Source organism: Archocentrus centrarchus, chromosome 9 (assembly GCF_007364275.1).
Source record: "Archocentrus centrarchus isolate MPI-CPG fArcCen1 chromosome 9, fArcCen1, whole genome shotgun sequence".
Taxonomy (NCBI): domain Eukaryota; kingdom Metazoa; phylum Chordata; class Actinopteri; order Cichliformes; family Cichlidae; genus Archocentrus; species Archocentrus centrarchus.
In genome coordinates this window covers 12,745,746-12,763,499 of record NC_044354.1, presented here as the reverse complement: position 1 = coordinate 12,763,499, position 17,754 = coordinate 12,745,746, and the positions used below count along the sequence as shown (strand labels likewise).

General features: G+C 38.5%; 1 protein-coding gene across 4 annotated transcripts in view; it reads left to right on the top strand.

Moving 5' to 3' along the window:
* Positions 1-2,862: 2,862 nt before the first annotated feature.
* Positions 2,863-17,754, top strand: part of vps13a (vacuolar protein sorting 13 homolog A) — a 42,514-nt gene continuing 27,622 nt past the window's right edge. For all 4 annotated transcript variants that reach the window (XM_030736999.1, XM_030736997.1, XM_030737001.1 and 1 more), the window contains exons 1-33: positions 2,863-3,064; positions 4,092-4,135; positions 4,230-4,272; positions 4,367-4,462; positions 4,713-4,814; positions 6,821-6,930; positions 7,159-7,218; positions 7,308-7,367; positions 7,709-7,789; positions 8,133-8,190; positions 8,570-8,697; positions 8,894-9,000; positions 9,191-9,362; positions 10,016-10,078; positions 10,980-11,112; positions 11,232-11,326; positions 11,473-11,615; positions 11,726-11,927; positions 12,033-12,147; positions 12,798-12,934; positions 13,070-13,202; positions 13,631-13,748; positions 14,080-14,224; positions 14,481-14,589; positions 14,696-14,871; positions 15,176-15,332; positions 15,472-15,551; positions 15,654-15,713; positions 15,973-16,171; positions 16,354-16,470; positions 16,624-16,727; positions 16,975-17,142; positions 17,342-17,649. In XM_030736999.1, coding sequence (XP_030592859.1) covers positions 2,965-3,064; positions 4,092-4,135; positions 4,230-4,272; positions 4,367-4,462; positions 4,713-4,814; positions 6,821-6,930; positions 7,159-7,218; positions 7,308-7,367; positions 7,709-7,789; positions 8,133-8,190; positions 8,570-8,697; positions 8,894-9,000; positions 9,191-9,362; positions 10,016-10,078; positions 10,980-11,112; positions 11,232-11,326; positions 11,473-11,615; positions 11,726-11,927; positions 12,033-12,147; positions 12,798-12,934; positions 13,070-13,202; positions 13,631-13,748; positions 14,080-14,224; positions 14,481-14,589; positions 14,696-14,871; positions 15,176-15,332; positions 15,472-15,551; positions 15,654-15,713; positions 15,973-16,171; positions 16,354-16,470; positions 16,624-16,727; positions 16,975-17,142; positions 17,342-17,649 — 3,923 coding nt within the window. In that variant the 5' untranslated portion in view covers positions 2,863-2,964. The remainder of the gene's footprint in view (positions 3,065-4,091; positions 4,136-4,229; positions 4,273-4,366; positions 4,463-4,712; positions 4,815-6,820; positions 6,931-7,158; positions 7,219-7,307; positions 7,368-7,708; positions 7,790-8,132; positions 8,191-8,569; positions 8,698-8,893; positions 9,001-9,190; positions 9,363-10,015; positions 10,079-10,979; positions 11,113-11,231; positions 11,327-11,472; positions 11,616-11,725; positions 11,928-12,032; positions 12,148-12,797; positions 12,935-13,069; positions 13,203-13,630; positions 13,749-14,079; positions 14,225-14,480; positions 14,590-14,695; positions 14,872-15,175; positions 15,333-15,471; positions 15,552-15,653; positions 15,714-15,972; positions 16,172-16,353; positions 16,471-16,623; positions 16,728-16,974; positions 17,143-17,341; positions 17,650-17,754) is intronic.

Below are 17,754 nucleotides of genomic sequence, written 5' to 3'. Positions count from 1 at the left end.
TTCTGTTTAAAATCCTCAGGGAAGACATTTCAGACCATATATTTACAGTACTTTAAAAATTTAATATACAAATCAATCTCTAACCTACTTTACGCTGTTCTAAATTCCCTCAGAGGGCCGTATAGTTATTATTGTTTTGTTCTTTTTTTATTCTTAATGCTTATTTATTTTCTTTTTTAATTATAAAATGAGGGGTATTTTTCAGGAGTAAGATTTAAGAAGTTCATGATGGATGCATAACACTTTATGAAGGCACTTAATTCATGAAGCTATTCCAGTCTCAAGAAATATACAGTATGCCCCAGTGCTTCCTAATGCAAATGTTTGTTCCGCTGACATATTTGACCAAACTGACATTATCTGTATGCTTTTATTGTATTTTAGCTTTGTAAATGCAAAGTATCATTTCAGTTAGTTCAGTCTTTTTTTATTTTATTTTAGTCAGCTAAAATGTTTCTTTGCTGTCACTGCTTTGCATTTCACAGCTTCCCTATTTTAAAATTATGAAGCATTCTGCCAATAAATCATGAAGGACAGTCATAGGTACTACCCAGGGCTCCAATGGCTGGAGGGCATTTGCAAGACTTTTTTTTTTTTAATGTATTTATGTGTTTTGTTCTCAAGTAATTAGTGTCATAATTAAATTGTCCAAATAAACCAGTTGAGTGATTGAACTTTGATTCAAAGAGGAGGTTCTCTTCTCTTTATTTATTTTTATTTAACAGTTATTTAACCAAAAAAATATGACACTTGACATTAAAAATCTCTTTTACAAGATTGCCCTGGCCAATACACACACACACACAGTGCAAAAATACAAATATTAAGGACCCTAGAGTATAGGCAGTAAAAAATAAAATACAAAAACAACCGAAATGTATAAACTTCAGTGCCAAAAAAAAGCCTAAAACAACAATAAAACACATTGTCTTATGCCAGAAACAAGCCAGTGAAATAACATTCAGGCAAAAATTTGCAGCCTGAAATAACTGCATCCACATAATTGAAAATCAACTTGAATTAATATTGTGATATCAGCTCCTTAAGTTTTAGTTGATTTTTCACCCTTTACAAATGATGCAAAATGGTTTAGTCCGTCCCACACCCAACTCTCCTTAACAGCACAGCTTTAGTGTCATGTATGTGAGGCATCTAGGTCACTGCAAATAGGCACTGTGAGTCATGTCTTTTCCCAAGAAAACTAAATCAGGTATCAAACAATAAAAGAAAGAAACAAGAGGGAGAGAAGACAAACTGAGGGAAGTCAACCATTAACAAATGCCTTTCAAAAGAAAGGTGAGCAGAGCACAACTAACAGGTTAAGAATAGTTTAGCTATGTGCGGTTGTTAAAGGCAGTGAGCCAATGCCGGGTGTGACACAATATTGATCAGAATTACCCAACAGCTTAACTTCATGAAACTTGTGGCTCTTAATTTCAGAAACAGCCACAGAGACTGAATCAGCAGCAGTTGTCTCTGCTCATATACTAGCAACTAAAATTATTCCAAGCAATCATTTGTACTGATATTAGTTTAATCCGAAACAGCATTAGGCCTTATTGTATGGTGGACCAGTGAAGCCATGACATAAGTGAGGCATTTTGAGGAAGCCAGTGCATTTCATACTGATGACATAGCCTTTCAAAATACCACAGTGACACTGCCTCTTAAAATCGTCTACTTCTTCTTTTGGCTGCGCCCTTTAGGGGTCTCCATCTCACCCTATCACTAGCATCCTCTTCTGTCACCCCAGCCCTCTGCATGTCCTCCTTCACTACATCCATGAATCTTCTCTGAGGTTTTTCTCTTGTCCTCCTCCTTGGCAGTTCCATATTCAACATTCTTTGTCCAATATATCCACTGTCCCTCCTCTGCACATATTCAAACCATCTCACTCTTGCCTCATACTTTATCTCCAAACCACTGAACCTTCCCGATTCACTAACTCTCCTCCATCCATCCTCCTCTCTCTCCTCAAAGTACTCCTTCCACCTTTTCAGCACTCTCTTCATTTGTTAGTAAGTTCCCATCTCTGTCCTTAATCACTCTAACCTGATGCACATCCTTTCCAGCTTGATGTCGCTGCCTAGATGCCTTGATACAAAGTCTTTTTCTTCCTTTAGTGTTCAGCCTCACATACAACTCACTATAAGCCTTTTTCTTTGGCTTTGCCATCTCTTTCTTTGCTGAATGCATAGCCTCTCACTACTCCTGTCAGCTTTGTTCATCTCCCTGACTATCCCACATTTTCTCTGCTAACCTCTTTCTTATTTAGTTTGTCGTAATGAAAAGGCATCAGGCAGCTGACCTACATACCTGTGTACACTCTCAAAAATGTGTTTACTTCAAAATTTCTCAGGGTTAACACAGAGAGACAACCATTCAGACCTACAGCAAATTTAGAATCTACAGTTAACCTAACCTCATGCATGTCTTTCAAATGTGGGAGGAAGCTGGAGTACTCAGAGAGAACCCACGCAAGCATGGAGAGAACATGCAAATGCCACACTGGCAGGGTGGATGTGAACCCATGACTGGTATCTTCTTAATACCAGGACCTTTTTGATATGAGGTAACAGTGCTAACCACTGCAATACCATGCTTAAAAAAATAAATAAATAAAATAAGAAAGCAAGGAAAGGTGGTGGTGGTGGTGTGTGTGTGTGTGGGGGGGGGGGGGGGACTGTCAGAGGTTTGTGCTCCCCCCCTGAGGGGAATGACTATGGTATCCTTTCCTAATTTCCTGAAAAAGTCCACGGTATGGGTAATAAGTAGTTTATAATTAGCCCACTAAATAACTGGTGTCCCCCTTACCCAGTAGAATTCACTTAAGTAATGAGCTGTGCGGGTGACGTCAGGTACCGCCCACCCCCGTAAAACGTCCTAATCCGACGTTGAACCTAACGAGTCCTCCTCGGCATGTAAACATGGTAACAGACAGAGACAGATGAGAGAGACGCCACAATGGTCTTCGAAAGCGTGGTTGTAGATGTCCTCAACCGATTTTTAGGGGACTACGTGGTCAACCTTGACAGCTCGCAGCTAAAGCTTGGCATATGGGGAGGTAACTCAACTTGTGTTAGCCATTTTACTTGGTTAGCTCGCTTTCCAGGCTAGCTGGCTAAATGCTAATGTACGTTAGCTACCAGGCGTATGACAGAGGCTTCCTCAGCTGTTAGTGTCAGTTTATGTGTCCTCAAACCTGCTAAAGCTGTTCACCGTGAACGAGACAGTCCAGTCAAGTGTCAGCTTCGAGATAGATAAAAACAAAGTGTTAATTTCTGACTACATCAATCATCATATGTTACCCTGATATGCTCCTGCAAGTCTGAGCATTACATACATGGGAGTTTCTGTAAAGCAAGGTCACACCCTTTAACACAGCCAGGTTATGTCTCACAATAAGTCCTAAGTCCTTCCAAGAAATCTTTTGCGCTGTATAAAAGTTAGCTAATTAGAACATTGGTTTTTCGTGCTTAACCTGTACCAACTTGTAAAACTAGTAACTAAATGACACTATTAACTACGAAACCTTTTCATAATATCTGCTTCTTTTATCAACAGATGTATTAGTTGTTTTTTTTTTTCCACAGGTTGTTTTATATGCCTGCTATGCACAGTATGTCTATGAATAATGTCTTATGGTTTTAATTAAAGAAGCGCCATAGTGTGAGTTGTTTTAAGCTAAAAGTCCAGAGAGCTCTTTAGATTAGACTAAGTTTCTTTATGAGCTTCACGTCAACCATCTATTAATCCATCTGGCTTATCATAACCTCCTAAGACCCTGTGTTAATGGGATTACATTTTGGCTTTGCTGCACCTTATACTTCATTCTGCTCAGTAGTGTTTTATACTTTGTTAAGTCATGTTGACTTTTTTGTTATTCTGTAAAATAAACCCATTGTCCCCATCTAAGGACTTAAAAAAAAAAAAAGTATGACAACCTTGTCACAAAATGCAACTTCCTGTTTGAAGAGGACTGTTAGTTTATTTACATATCAGGTCTAACCACAATTGTCTAGAAGAAATTAAATTAAAAATGCATTGCAAACAGGAACTCCATAGTAACGTGAGTTTTCCTGTCCCTGTAGGTGATGCTGTGCTGAAAAATCTTGAAATAAAGGAAAATGCCTTGGTAAGTTGCAATTAAGTGTGTGCATAAACAACAGTCATTACATCCTGACATTCACTACAGAAATGTGCTTATTATTTGTGGTGCTTTGTTGCAGAGCCAGCTTGATATTCCGTTTAAAGTGAGAGCTGGCCATATAGGTAAGATTGTAATTACCAGCCATATTTGACAGTACCTTTGATAGAGAAGATCTTCTTATTTGGATTTTTTTTTTTTTTTTTTTTTGGTGATTAGGACGTCTGCAGCTGAAGATTCCATGGAAGAACCTCTACACACAATCAGTGGAGGCCACACTGGATGGTGTCTACCTGCTTATAGTTCCAACAGCAAGTAAGATGACTTCCTGTGTGCATCAAAATCCATAAATAAATTGATCCAAGTACTCAGTGTAGACATTAGTGTGTTTAATAGCCATAAACACATTAAGTAAACACACAGTGGTAGTACTCATGTTATTATGTTCAGTATTTTAAAGACTCAAAAATACATTAAAACATTTTAATTGTATTACAGTAAAAATAGTAATTATAATATAATACTACTGGCAGATGCTAAATTTTGCTGGCCCCATTGCTTTCAGGTATAAAATATGATGCGGAAAAGGAGGAGAAGCAGCTGCAGGAGGCTCGTCAGAGGGAACTACAGCGGATAGAAGAGACAAAGTTGAAGGCTGCTGAGCAAGGTCAGGATTTGTCTCTGATTTTTAAGAATGTTGTGTGTAAACATGTGACTGTAGCAGATATCCTCGATGTCCTCATTGTCTGCTACTCATATCTGTGTGTATGACAAAGTTTCTTGTAGGTTTTTATCAGGTGTCAGTGGAAATCTGAGCCATGGTATAAGAGTGGGCGATAGAAAAGTTGTGTTAATTTTGCATAAACAAACAAGTAATGGCAAAATCTACAAAGCATGAAAAGTGAAAAAAGATGCAACAAAGTCACACACATAGATTTGATGTCATATGGTCATAGTTTGTCTGGCTGCAAGTTCCTGTGCAGACAGCGTTTTTCACACTTTTTCTGTTATCTGTGGGTTAGCACTTCGTGAGTAGCACGCCACCACAACAGTTGCCTTTTAGTGGGAAAGAGTGCTGTGTTGCTTTTGGAACAGCTTATTTTTGTTACTCTAACTATTTATGCCCACCATAATATAGAAAACTGATACTGGACATACAGTTGTGGTCAGAAGTTTACATACACTCATCATGGGCATGAATGTCATGGTGATTTGGGGCTTTTAATGATTACTTTGAACTGTTCTTTTCTTAAGGTGGAATGATATATATTTTTAATGACTTGAAGAAAAATGGAATTGGGTGCACAAGTTTAAATTTGGAGGTAGTACTTCTTCATTATTCCATCCACTTTGTGCAATGTACCAGTACCACTGGCAGCAAAAAAGCTCCAGAGCATGATGTTACCATGATGCTATGCATGACAGTTGGTACAGAGATTTTAGGTTTGAAAGTGTCATCTTTACTCCTCCAAATATGCCTCTTATTATTGTGGCTAAAAAGCTCAATGTTCGTCTCGTCTGACTATTGAAATTTCCTCCAGAAGAAGGCATTTGGCTTGTTTATATGGGAAGCTGCAAATTTCAGTCAAGCGTGAAGGTGTTGATTTTGGAGCAGGGGCTTCTTTCTTGGTCAGCATCCTTTTAGTCCATGGTGATGTAAAACAAGCTTCGCTGTGTTTTACACAGCTTCCAGTTCATGGCAGAGTTGAGCCTTGGTGGTTCGTGGGTTGTGCCTATATATCCTAACCACTTTCCTCTCAGCTGAGGGTAACAATTTGGATTTTCTGTCAGCAAAGTGGTGGCACATATGAATAGCTTACACTTATGCACAGTTGCTTGAACTGATGATCTTGGAAACTTTGTTGCTTAGAAATGGCTCCAAGAGACCTTCCCAACTTGTGTGAATCTGCAATTCACCTTAGATCTTCACTGAATTCATTTGTCAAACAAATCCTTTTTATGCTGGCAAAGAGAAACCACCAGTAATAGTCAATCATGATCACTAATGAGAAGTTAATAGGCCCTGACCTTGTCAAGTTAAAAGACATTATAGAACTTTTAAATCCTTTTGTAAGTATATTATGTGAGTTTATGTATATATTTGAGTCTGGATGTATACTTTTGAATCTGCGTGGATTAGAGAAAATCCCAAAAAATTCAAACTTGTGCACCTAATTCTTGTTTTTTAAAGTCATTAAAGATGTATGCTGTACAATCATTCCACCCTGAAAGAAGAACAGTTCAAAGAAATCTGTAAAAGCCCAAAATTATCGTGACATTTCCATGATGAGTGTATGTGAATTTCTAACCACAATTGTGTGTCTGTCTAAAGCTATTCTTTTTATAGGTCTATATCTGCTTTCAAAGTGCCAAGTAGGACTCTGTTTTATCTTAATTTACAGCATTGAGGTGCCATACACAGCTTTATTAATGATATGCCTCACCAGCATACATGTTTTCAGCATGTTTGTAAAACACCCCACATTTAGTTATCTATAAAGTTCAGCAGGGAGTCATGTGAGCTAAGCCCAGCTAAATTACTGGTGCACGTACCAGGACAATTGTACAGAAATACGCAGTGAATGTATATTGAAGGTCCTTCAAATTGTGGTTTATAGAGAAAAGCTTCAGGCCATTTTGAGCCTTATATTCCAAACTGTTTGTATTTTACAGAGAATCCCAAGCTCGAGAAACAGGACACTTTTGTGGAAAAGCTTGTCACTCAGGTCATCAAAAACCTGCAAGTCAAGATCTCAAATATTCACGTGCGCTACGAAGATGATGTGAGTATTCAAACTGAGTTACCTCAGTGATCGACAACTTTATCTATGTCCTACAAATTTATACATGTCTCAGCTTTAACTGTGTTTGTAGAGCAAGTTATGAATGAAGAAAACAGGGTTTTTTTTCTATTTTTTTTTTGTCCCACAACAATAACATCATGGAATAAATAGTCTTAACCACTCTGCAGGCTCAGTTTTTATTTTTCTCTTTTTTTTTTTTAATGACAGGTCACTAATCCAAACTGCCCTTTGTCATTTGGAGTGTCACTCAAAAACCTCAGCCTTCAGGTGAGTTTGTCTCTCTTGTCAAATTATAACCTATTTTACATTTAGATATTAAGCTTTTCATTAGCCTCACTGCTTGTTTGACTGTACAGACAGCTGATGCAAAGTGGAAACCCAGCCTTTTAGATGAGAATTCCAAGCTTTTCTTCAAGGTATGAAATTCAGCCATTTTATCTATCTTCTATACCTGCACGGTACAGGCTACACATTTATTTTTTAATCATAAAAATCATACATGATGTTAACACTTGTTTTTTTTGTTTTTTTGCTTTAAATTAGTCCCCTGAGTACATTGAAGTTAAAACAAATTCTTGGAAAAACTTTTATTGATGATTGAACCAGTTCTTTTTTTTTTTCTCCAGCAGTTTCATTTCCTCATAACTTTGGGCCATGATCCAAACTTTAAGAAGGCATTGTCACATGCTGTCAGCTGTTTTCCTTGTAACAGCAAACAGTTTCACCACTAATTGCTTTGTGTTTCCCTTCTTCTCAGTTGGTACAACTAGACAACTTGTTTGCCTACTGGAATGTTGACACAGTACTTTTCTCCAGTCACACTCCAGATGAGGCCTTGGTGAGTCTCTGTATTATTACCATGCTGTATTTGCTTGTAATTAGCCATCTCCTATTTTCCCAGAAGACACAGTGTTACTGATATGCTCAAAGGAACTGAGTTACATAGGAGTTATGTGAAGGTGTTTTTGTAAACCCTTTGAAGTCTGTGCCATAATTTTGTTTCTTTGAGATTAGTGCTCGAGGGTAGAGGTTATACACGTGATACAGTAGTAGTTTTCTTCCATGCATTATAGTTAAAGTGGTATGAAAAAGAAATCAAATGTTTTAATCGGCCAAGAAAAATTGAGTAGCAAAAACAAGTAAAATGCAAATAAATTTTCTCTTCCTCTGCTTTATTATAGCAACTTCTCCAGAAAAGCGTGGATGTCCACTCCTCTGTTCCTGGCAAGCATGACTTCAGTAAGTGTTTCACTGTCATCCCTGTGAAGTTAAAACCACATTGCATAATATGCATTAAAAATTTTGTAGACAGAAAATGAATGGGTACTGATTTGTCATGGTTTGCACTGATGCTGCAGCACCTAAAAAAAAAAACAAAAACAAAAAAAAAACAGGTGACTAACCAACTCATGGGAACAGATTTTTAGTACATGTCACCAGATTTTGTTTTCAGTTTCATTTTTAGGCAACAGCTCACATATCTTTGAACTATAGCAGTTTTTCACATCTTCAGAAATACACACGAGTTAGCTGTGTACAGCACAAAAAGCAATGAAAACATTTTAATACCCATATTTACAGTTTTTAAATCATCCTTATTCCTGTTGTTGGTCCACAGTTTTTCGCCCTATCTCAGCTGATGCTAAATTGCGGATGAATCCCAGGTCAGATGTTGATTTCTCCTCTCCTAAAGTGGACCTGACAGTCAATCTCAGTGAGGTGGCGATTGAACTCAACAAACCCCAGGTGTGTGTGTGTGTGTGTGTGTGTGTGTGTGTGTGTGTGTGTGTGTGTGTGTGTGAGTGAGATAAAGTCTCATTAAAATTGAATATTCTCAGAGAGAGAAAACTAAAGATGGCAGTTAAGGATAAATAATGGGAGATGATAACAGCACTACAGTACTTGGTCCTGTTGTGTAATTGATGACTTCCTGTCTTTCCAGTACATTAGCATCTTGGAGCTGCTGTGCTCAGTGGATATGATGTCACGTAATCTGCCCTACAGGAAGTACAGACCCGAGGTCCAGGTTCACAAGAACGCCACAACATGGTCAGAAGACACTGTTTATCACATGTCATTTCCTGAGCAGTCCTTAAGCTTGAAAATAATTTGTCATCTTTCCTGTCTTTCTGCAGTCTCTCCAAAAAGTGAATGGCATATGTACACATCATTTAGCACCAATTCATGTGGTCTACTTAGTATTACAGATTGTTACACTGATTTTATGCCTCATTTCCAGGTGGAAGTATGTGATCACCGGCATCTTGGAGGTAGATGTGAAGCCACGGCTCCACATGTGGTCATGGAAACACATTCGCCAGCACCGACAGATGGTAAAAAACTACAGAGAGCTCTACAAGATAAAGATCACCAGCAAGAAACCCAGCGAGAAGCTTCTCAAGCAATTAGAGGTGGGACGGAAATAAAGTGAAGAGGGGTGAGGGAAAAGGGAGGAAGGAGGTAGATGGAAAGACCTGTGGGACTGCTTTCCTTTGTGGCCGCATTAATGTCTTAAGATTTAAACATTTGAACCAGTGTTCCCTCATCTCAATAGAAATTCCTGCTGTATGATATAAACATTTTAGATAGGTGAAATTTTGTGTATAATTTTATATACTAATATTATTAGGAATTTGTCTATCATTTTCTGTTCTCACTGCTGTAATATGAATGCTTGTGAAAGCTGTTTTACTTGACTATAGTGGCCATAACTGAAGGGCTATGTTAAAAGCAAAGCTAATATTTTATGCAAGTCATTAATTTCAATGATATTACTACACACAAGCTTTCTAAAGTGATGTCTGTCATCATATTTCTAGCCATAATTACTCAGTAACTTATCAAGTGTTCAAGCCTATTAGGGGATTTACTAAAGCGGTTTAGAGGTGGATGTTGAGTTTTTGAGAAGTACTTGAAAATAATTGACAGTTTGAAGTGACATTTGTTCCCCGGCTCGCCTCTGTTTTATGAGTATCATATTTCCCTAACAATAGACATGTAGTAATTGCTAGATTCCTGCACAAAATTGAAAGATTCTAGTGATTTACTTGCTGTTTATTCTCAGGAGCCTGAGAAGACCTTGGATATTTTCAGCATCACTTTGGCCAGACAGCAGGCTGAAGTGGAGGTAAGCTTTCCATCCATCCATCCATCCATCCATTCGCTTCCGCACATCCTGTTAAGGGTCGCGGGGGGGGGGGGGGGGGGGGGGCTGGAGCCTATCCCAGCTGTCATGGGGCAAGAGGCAGGGTACACCCTGAACAGGTCGCCAGCCTGTTGCAGGGCCAACACAGAGGGACAGACGACCTTTCACACTCACATTCACGCTCTCATTCACACCTATGGGCAATTTAGATTAGCCAATTAACCTAACCCCAGTAAGTGTATGTCTTTGGCATGTGGGAGGAAACCGGAGTACCCGGAGGAAACCCACGCAAGCACGGGGAGAACATGCAAACTCCACACAAAGAGAGGGAGAGGCCTGGGCCAAGGTGGAAGCGAACCCAGGCCCTCCAGATGGTATTCTAACTGTGAGGCAGCAGTGCTAACCACTAAGCTTTCCATATTACATAATTAAGACACCTTCAATAAGTGTACACACATTGTATCTGACATATGAATTAATCAAAGTGTAAAGTCAGCGGTACAGTTTGCACTTTGTGTTGTGATCTTAGTTCTTCTTAAAATCCATAGAAAAAGGACTGTAATTTGAGATTGATTCAAACTATACTCATTACAGTGCCTCTCAGCAGTATGTATGTATGTTTGTTCCAACAGGCCCCATGGGACCAAATTAGCCACATAGCGGACAATTATACATTAAGCAAAAGAATGTTGGCATTCAGGATTAGGCTGTGGTTTCTACTCTGTGCAGAAGTGTCATTAACTGTAAAATTACATGTTCTGTACAATTTCTCCTATAATGCTAATAGATAATTTGTGGGCTAGTTAGAAATAGTTTTTCTTTGCCATTTGTCTCAAAAAAGTGATGAAGTTGATGCTTTAGACATTTTTGTCTCACTCCTCAGGCAAGCAAAGCAGGCCTGCGTATTTTCCGCCCTGGGATAAAGATGGAGGAAGAGGAGTCTCAGGGTTGGATAAGCTGGATGTGGAACTGGGGAGGACAGCCTGACACAGAAAGAAAAGATGCTAAGACTGGAGGTAGAATGTAGAAAAACATGTGCTTGTGGGATATCTTTGTTGTAACAGCCTGTAGTATTAGATTTTCTTACTTCTCTCATCCCTATTCCATTTATTCTTCTTTACCATCTCTGTCTCAGGTTTTGATGAGCTGTTAACCCCTGCTGAGAAAGCCAAACTCTACACTGCCATTGGATACAGTGAGACTGCTGCTAATCCCAACCTGCCAAAGAATGTGAGTCACTTACCCCACGACACCCCCTCAACAACTAATAATACACTTCCAGTTGGTTATCTGTCACACAGAAACAAATATTACAAAGGTAAAAATAAAAATACTCTGTTACTTTGTCTTTGCACTCCTTTGCCGTTTGCTTTTAGTTTGAGGACATGAAGGTCAACTTCCACATGGACAAGCTGTCTGTGTCAATTAAAGACAACAAGGACAAAAATGAAATCATCAGGCTGACTGTGGGAGAGCTGTACTCCACACTCACACAGAGACCTGGAGCACAAGCCATCAAGTTTGTTCCAACCCTTTAATGCAAAATAATAACCTTGTAGCTGGTGTTTTTTTCCACGAGGGTAGATACTTGATAACATTGGCTTGTGTTTGTGTTTTTTCTTCCACCAGAATCACAGCCAAGCTTACTTTGTTTGAGGTCACTGGCCTTGCCAATAATCGACCTCCACCAATTCTCCTTTCATCGAGGAAGGCAGCCATAGGAGCAGGGATCCCACTGCTTTGTATTCTGTTTGAGACCAACCCCCTTGATGAGAGTGCTAACCAGCGGTTCCACGTGGAATCACAACCCTTGGAAATCATCTATGATGCTGTGAGCGGTGCCACTGAACACATATGAGCAGGGGGGAAAAAAAACAAACAAAAAACTCAAAAGTGGTACATATAAATTGGATTCTCTGTTTGTGTGTCTGTGTAGATAACAGTGAATAGCATATCGGCGTTCTTCAGGCCACCTGATGACCTGCAGCTGGATGAGCTCACAAATGCAACCCTGATGAAACTGGAGCAGTTTAGAGACCGCACAGCCACTGGTGAGTTTAACATGCACGTACAAACATCTGCTATCATGGTTGATCTTCAGGACCTCAAACCTGGTCCCAGCTCTCTGATGGGCGAATGTTTACATTCCTTGTTTTCACGGGGTTATTTTCTCTTACAAGAGTTTACAGACAGCCAGTGGTCTCAGCTGCTGAACTGGATTGTGGTGTTCCTGTTTACACTCTTGAAACTGATTGTTTCCTGAGGTTTTTGGAAGTTGTTTTAAGCTCTTTTTTTCACCCCTTATAATAGCTTGCTCTGCATTAGATCTTTTAAGTAAATGTAGCACTTAAATGCACTTAAATGATTAAAATCTCAAAACTACAGTTGCTGTAAATAATTTTTTTTTTTAAATGTTATTAGTAAAATGGGACAGCTCAGGGTGAGCGTTTCTGAGGCAAAATTAGAGTAGCAAGATTGAGAAGGTTTGAACATGTGCAGAGAAGGGATAGTGGATATTTTGGATAAAAGATGTTGAATATGGAGCTGCCAGGCAGGAGGAAAAGAGGAAGACCGTAGACAAGGTTCATGAATGTAGTGAAGGGGAAATGCAGAAGGTTGGTGTGACAGAGGAGGATGCTTTCCCTGTTATTCTGGCTTGTTAAGGATGCTATTGATGACTTCCTAACATTTTGTATTTCAGGTTTACTGTATGTGATTGAAACACAGAAGGTTCTCGACCTGAAGGTGAACTTGATGGCCTCCTACGTCATCATTCCACAGACTGGCTTTTACAACGGGACTCAAAACATCCTGCTGTTGGATCTCGGTCATTTCAAGGTGTGAAAGTGTCAAGTTTAAATAAAGATTGACAGTTGGCTGAAAATCTGGCCTGCACATGCCAACATTTTTACAATTAAATCCAAGGTATGACACTTCTTAGTTATAAAAGCCTTTGTGTTTCTGTTTTTTCAGATGTCCAGTCAAAGCAAGAAGAATCTACCTCAGCTGTGTGTGAATTCCAGCAAAATTGAGGACATCATGTCCAGAGCATATGATAGCTTTGATGTACAGCTTGAAAACCTACAGTTTCTTTATAGCAAACCAGGTACGCACACACACACACACACACACACACACACACACACCATTGTCACACATTCATAGTTCTTGACTGGTACACAGAAGATTATGACTGATTTGCGTGTTTATTTCAACTACTGCTTATCAATCACCAAGCTTAAATTTTATATTATTGATAGTAGGTTTAACACAGTGAAAAATTCATACAGACAGCATTGAGGAAATGTGTTTATGGTAGAGGCTTGCACTTGTTGCCCTAATGGCTTTGCTGTGTCTTAGCCAAGAAAACATTACAATGATTTCACAAGCTATTGTGTAAAAGCACTAGAGTTGCTTATTGTTGAGGAAGGGATATTATCATACTTACACACTGGTCCAACAGAAATATTCCTGTTTTTGCTCAGCCTCTGTTTGGAGTCAGTAGAAATGTAAAACTTGATCTGTTTTTGATAGCTGGCGACTGGAAAAAGGCCCGTAAACAGAAACGGTCCCCGCTCCACATCCTAGAGCCAGTGGATCTAAAGGTGGTTTTCAGCCGGGCAATGATCAACAAAGACTCCCGCATGCCAAAGTAAGTGTGTGTCTGGTTAACAGTCCACTGACAGCAAAATTCATTCCTTAAGAAATTTAAGAAAATGGGAATTTGTCCTTCAACATTTTCATCGGTCTTTCACAAACTTATTTTTGTGTCGTTATGGACATTAATATTTTTCTCTTTTATGTTTTTGCCAGTTCCACTGAAAAAAGTGCAATATTAACACAATAGTAATTATTGAGAAATGCAGTTTGGAGTATGGAGTTTAAATTCTGATACACAGCTTCCTCGGGTTGTAAGGAGTTCAGGGTGTTAAAGGTCGTTAGTTTGGTATGCTTCTTTGTGTTACTATGTACGTGTGTTTCAGATATAAGATGTCTGGAGAGCTTCCTCTGCTGTCTCTTCGTATATCTGATGTAAAACTTCGAAGTGTTCTGGAGCTGGTGGACAGTATCCCGCTGCCTGAGAGCAAACCCGCTGCACGCAGCAATGCTCAATCATCAACTTCAAAGGTAAGAACAGAAGGGTGATGGCCCTCTCTGTACTTTGTGAGGATTGAATAAATTATTCTCAGCAAGAAATTTCAGTAAAATCTAGGAAAAAAGGAAAGCTTTCATATCTCTAATTAATAATTACTGTTTTTGTTGTCCTTCATGGGGTTAGAAAATAAAATAAAAAGATTTCAATCGATAATTAGAGTGGATTTTAAACATTTAATTTTTGGGGGTCTGACCACTCTGACCACTTTTGTTTTTTTTCCCCCCTTAGTCTAGGCAGTCATTCACCCCTCAGCTCACTCCCAGAAAACCGCTGAACTTTGATCAGCGCTCTTCTCTCATTTTTGAGTCATGTGAGACCATCAGCATCACCTCATTGGGTAAGACAGAGTTGTGCACAGTTGTTCTCTTTAATCCTACTGCTAAATATCTTTCAAATCCTGTGTGTTTTCCTATTGTTTGTTTATATTTTTAATCATATCTCAGGGTCAGAGGAAGATCTGTTCTATGATGCTCCCAGCTCTCCCATTGGAGATAAGCCATTTTTTACAGACACTCCCATGCCCCTGCGCTATATTGATTCAAGCAAAAGAAAAAGTCTCATCAAGGAAGACACTCAGAAGAACATGACTGAATTCTTTATGACATTTGAGATCAGTGAGGTACAAAAAGATTATTTTCTGCTTTTAAATATTTAATCCATATTGACTTCAGATTTAGACTTACAGTTTCAGATATACTGCATTTATTTGCATTGCTTTCTTGTTGCTTTTTTCAGTTTTCCTGTTTATTTTTTCCTGTTTTATTCTTTATTTTTGTGCTTTTTAAGTGCAGAATAGTGAACATCTTTATAGTTGCTTCTGTAAGAATTATTTTTATTTAACCTTATCATCAGTCAAACTCTTTGTGACGCCTTTATAATGATCTTTCCCAGTGTTCAATTGTCTCTTTGTATTTTTTGTCCAGTTTTCTGTTCAGTTGTGTCGTCTGTCAGGAAGTGAAGAGGTCACGGTGCTCCACTTGGACATAGAGGGTCTGGGCACTGAGCTGAAACTGCGCACCTTTGACATGACCTCTAATACCTACTTGCGAGAGATCTGCCTCAAGTGTCCTGAATACATGGGTGAGTGGATATCAGCAATATCTTAATTTTTGTATAACATTTAATGATTACAGTTATCTTGATAGAAATTTGCAAATAATCAGGGTGGTCTTTGCTTGAGTTTTTTTTTTTTTTTTTTTTTCATTTCCTCATTGAGCAGATTCTGAAGAAAAACAAGTACAGCTGATCACCACACTAGACAACAGAGAGGTTGATCTGCTCACACTGGAGTATATCAAAGTAACATACAATACCTTACATGAAAATATTTGAGAATAAGTTCCATAAATATTTTTAAAAAGTGGTAAATTGCCTTATTAAAGATTGGATTTACTTTCCTAGGCTGACAAGAATGGGCCCGACTTCAGGTCTCAATATAACAACACTGAGCAGTTCATCAAGGTGTGGGAAATATTAATAAACCAGCAATACAATTCAATAATGTTTTTTTTTTTTTTTAATTATCGTTTGTGTCTTGTTAGTTATAGCATGTTTAAACAGTTTATATTCATGTCACTTTTGTGTTGTTTTCTTAAGAAGTATGGCTTCAGTGTTTATTCTTCAGTAATCATTAATAATAGGTAGAACAATCACAATAGTATTTCACACAAAAAAGTTGTTTTGTTTTTTTTAAAATTGATATTACATTTTATTTAATCAGGTGACCTTTTCATCCCTGGATGTTCACCTCCATACGGAGGCTCTCCTCAACACTATGAACTTCCTCAGTAAACTCCTTCCTCAGTCGAATAAGAAGGAAGGACAGCAGGAGGAGCTTCCCACCATCCCTGAGGAGGATGAGGCTGAGGCAGAGAGGGAGGAAGAAAAGAAGGAGGGAACTGCTGTAACCAGGAAAAAATGTAAATGCACACTGTTACTGTCTCAACATTATTCAGTAAGGCAATTTGTAAGATATTTCACAGCTAATGAAACTAATAATCAGAGCAATATCGAAGGTTAAATATTACGCTGAAAAGACATTCTTTATTGTCTGTCTTTAGGTAACGTCTCTAGTTAATTGTCTTTTACCTTCTTTTTGCAGCTTCAAAAAGGTCCAAGTTTGCTGATGTGGTTAATCTGCATATCAAAACTGATCTCCACTGCCTCAAAGTTTTCATTCGAGGACAGAAAGCCAGGATCTCAGAGATCAGTATTGAGGGTATGAAAGGAATAGTATTTTGTGTACAAGGTACTCTGGCAGTGCCTTCTATAGCATGCTTATTACCTCTCTGAATACTCTGTTTAGAGTTATCTAATGCACTTTTTCTGGTTACTATTCATTGTACAACTTGGGGCTTTGATAATTGCCTAGGTCTGGTTTCTGAGGTCCTGATGAGGAAGAAGGAGATGGAGGTTTTGGCCAAACTGAAGAACATTGTGATCCTAGACTGTAACAAAGAAGCTTTATACAAGAAGGTACCAGCTGCCAGTGCTTAAAAGTATCTAGGATTGTACTTAAAGAAATGCAAATGAAATGGTTACTGTTTCCTGCATTGGTGTTTCTGTTCTTCATTTGTTATGTTTTTCATGTTACTTGTTGACCATGTGGCCAAGGCCTATCTGAATAACAATTGTGTGATTTATGTTCACAAAGGCCTCAGTTTTAGCTTTTTTTATTTAGTTTTACTATAACTGTTTCTGTGTTACTCATTTTTTTTCCTAGGCTGTGTCCATAGCAGATAAGGAAGTGTTTGACTTCCGTATGGTAAACTATACAGATGCAACTGAAGGAGATGCCTACCTGGACATGTCTAACGTTGACACTGCTGTTACACTGAAAGTGGGCTGCATTCAGGTCATCTTCCTCAACAAGTTTCTGTCCTCTATACTGGTAAGAATTACTATTCTTACATTAATCACTTTTAGTTCACATATAAAACTCTAAAATAGGATTTTAATTTCTTAGATAAGGTAATAAAATCACAAGTCAAAAACTTTATTTACATTCCCCATGTATATTTCTGTATTCCAGCTTCATCTTATTAATTTCTTTCCTAAAATACTTTTCCCCACCCCTACCTTTCTCCCAGGAGTTCATCAATAACTTCCAGGAGGCTAAAGAGGCACTAGCTGAAGTAACAGTTCAGGCTGCAGAAAAGGCAGCATCAGGTGTGAAAGAACTGGCTGAACGGAGCACTCGGATCGCTCTTGATGTCCACTTCAATGCACCCATCATCTTCCTCCCTCAGTCCTCCTCTTCCTCAAATGTCATTGTAGCTGACCTTGGTCTGCTGTCTGTCAAGAACCATTTTGCCAAGCAGCCCTGTAAAACAGATGCTAAAATCCCACCTGTTGTGGATATAATGACTGTGAAACTGACTAACCTTAAGATGTACAGGTCAGTGTCAGTGGGCTTTAAAATAATAAAAAAATATTTATACTTGTCTGTGTGATTGATTTTAACTTTATGTTAATCTAATGGACTTTTGTAATGGACTGTTTT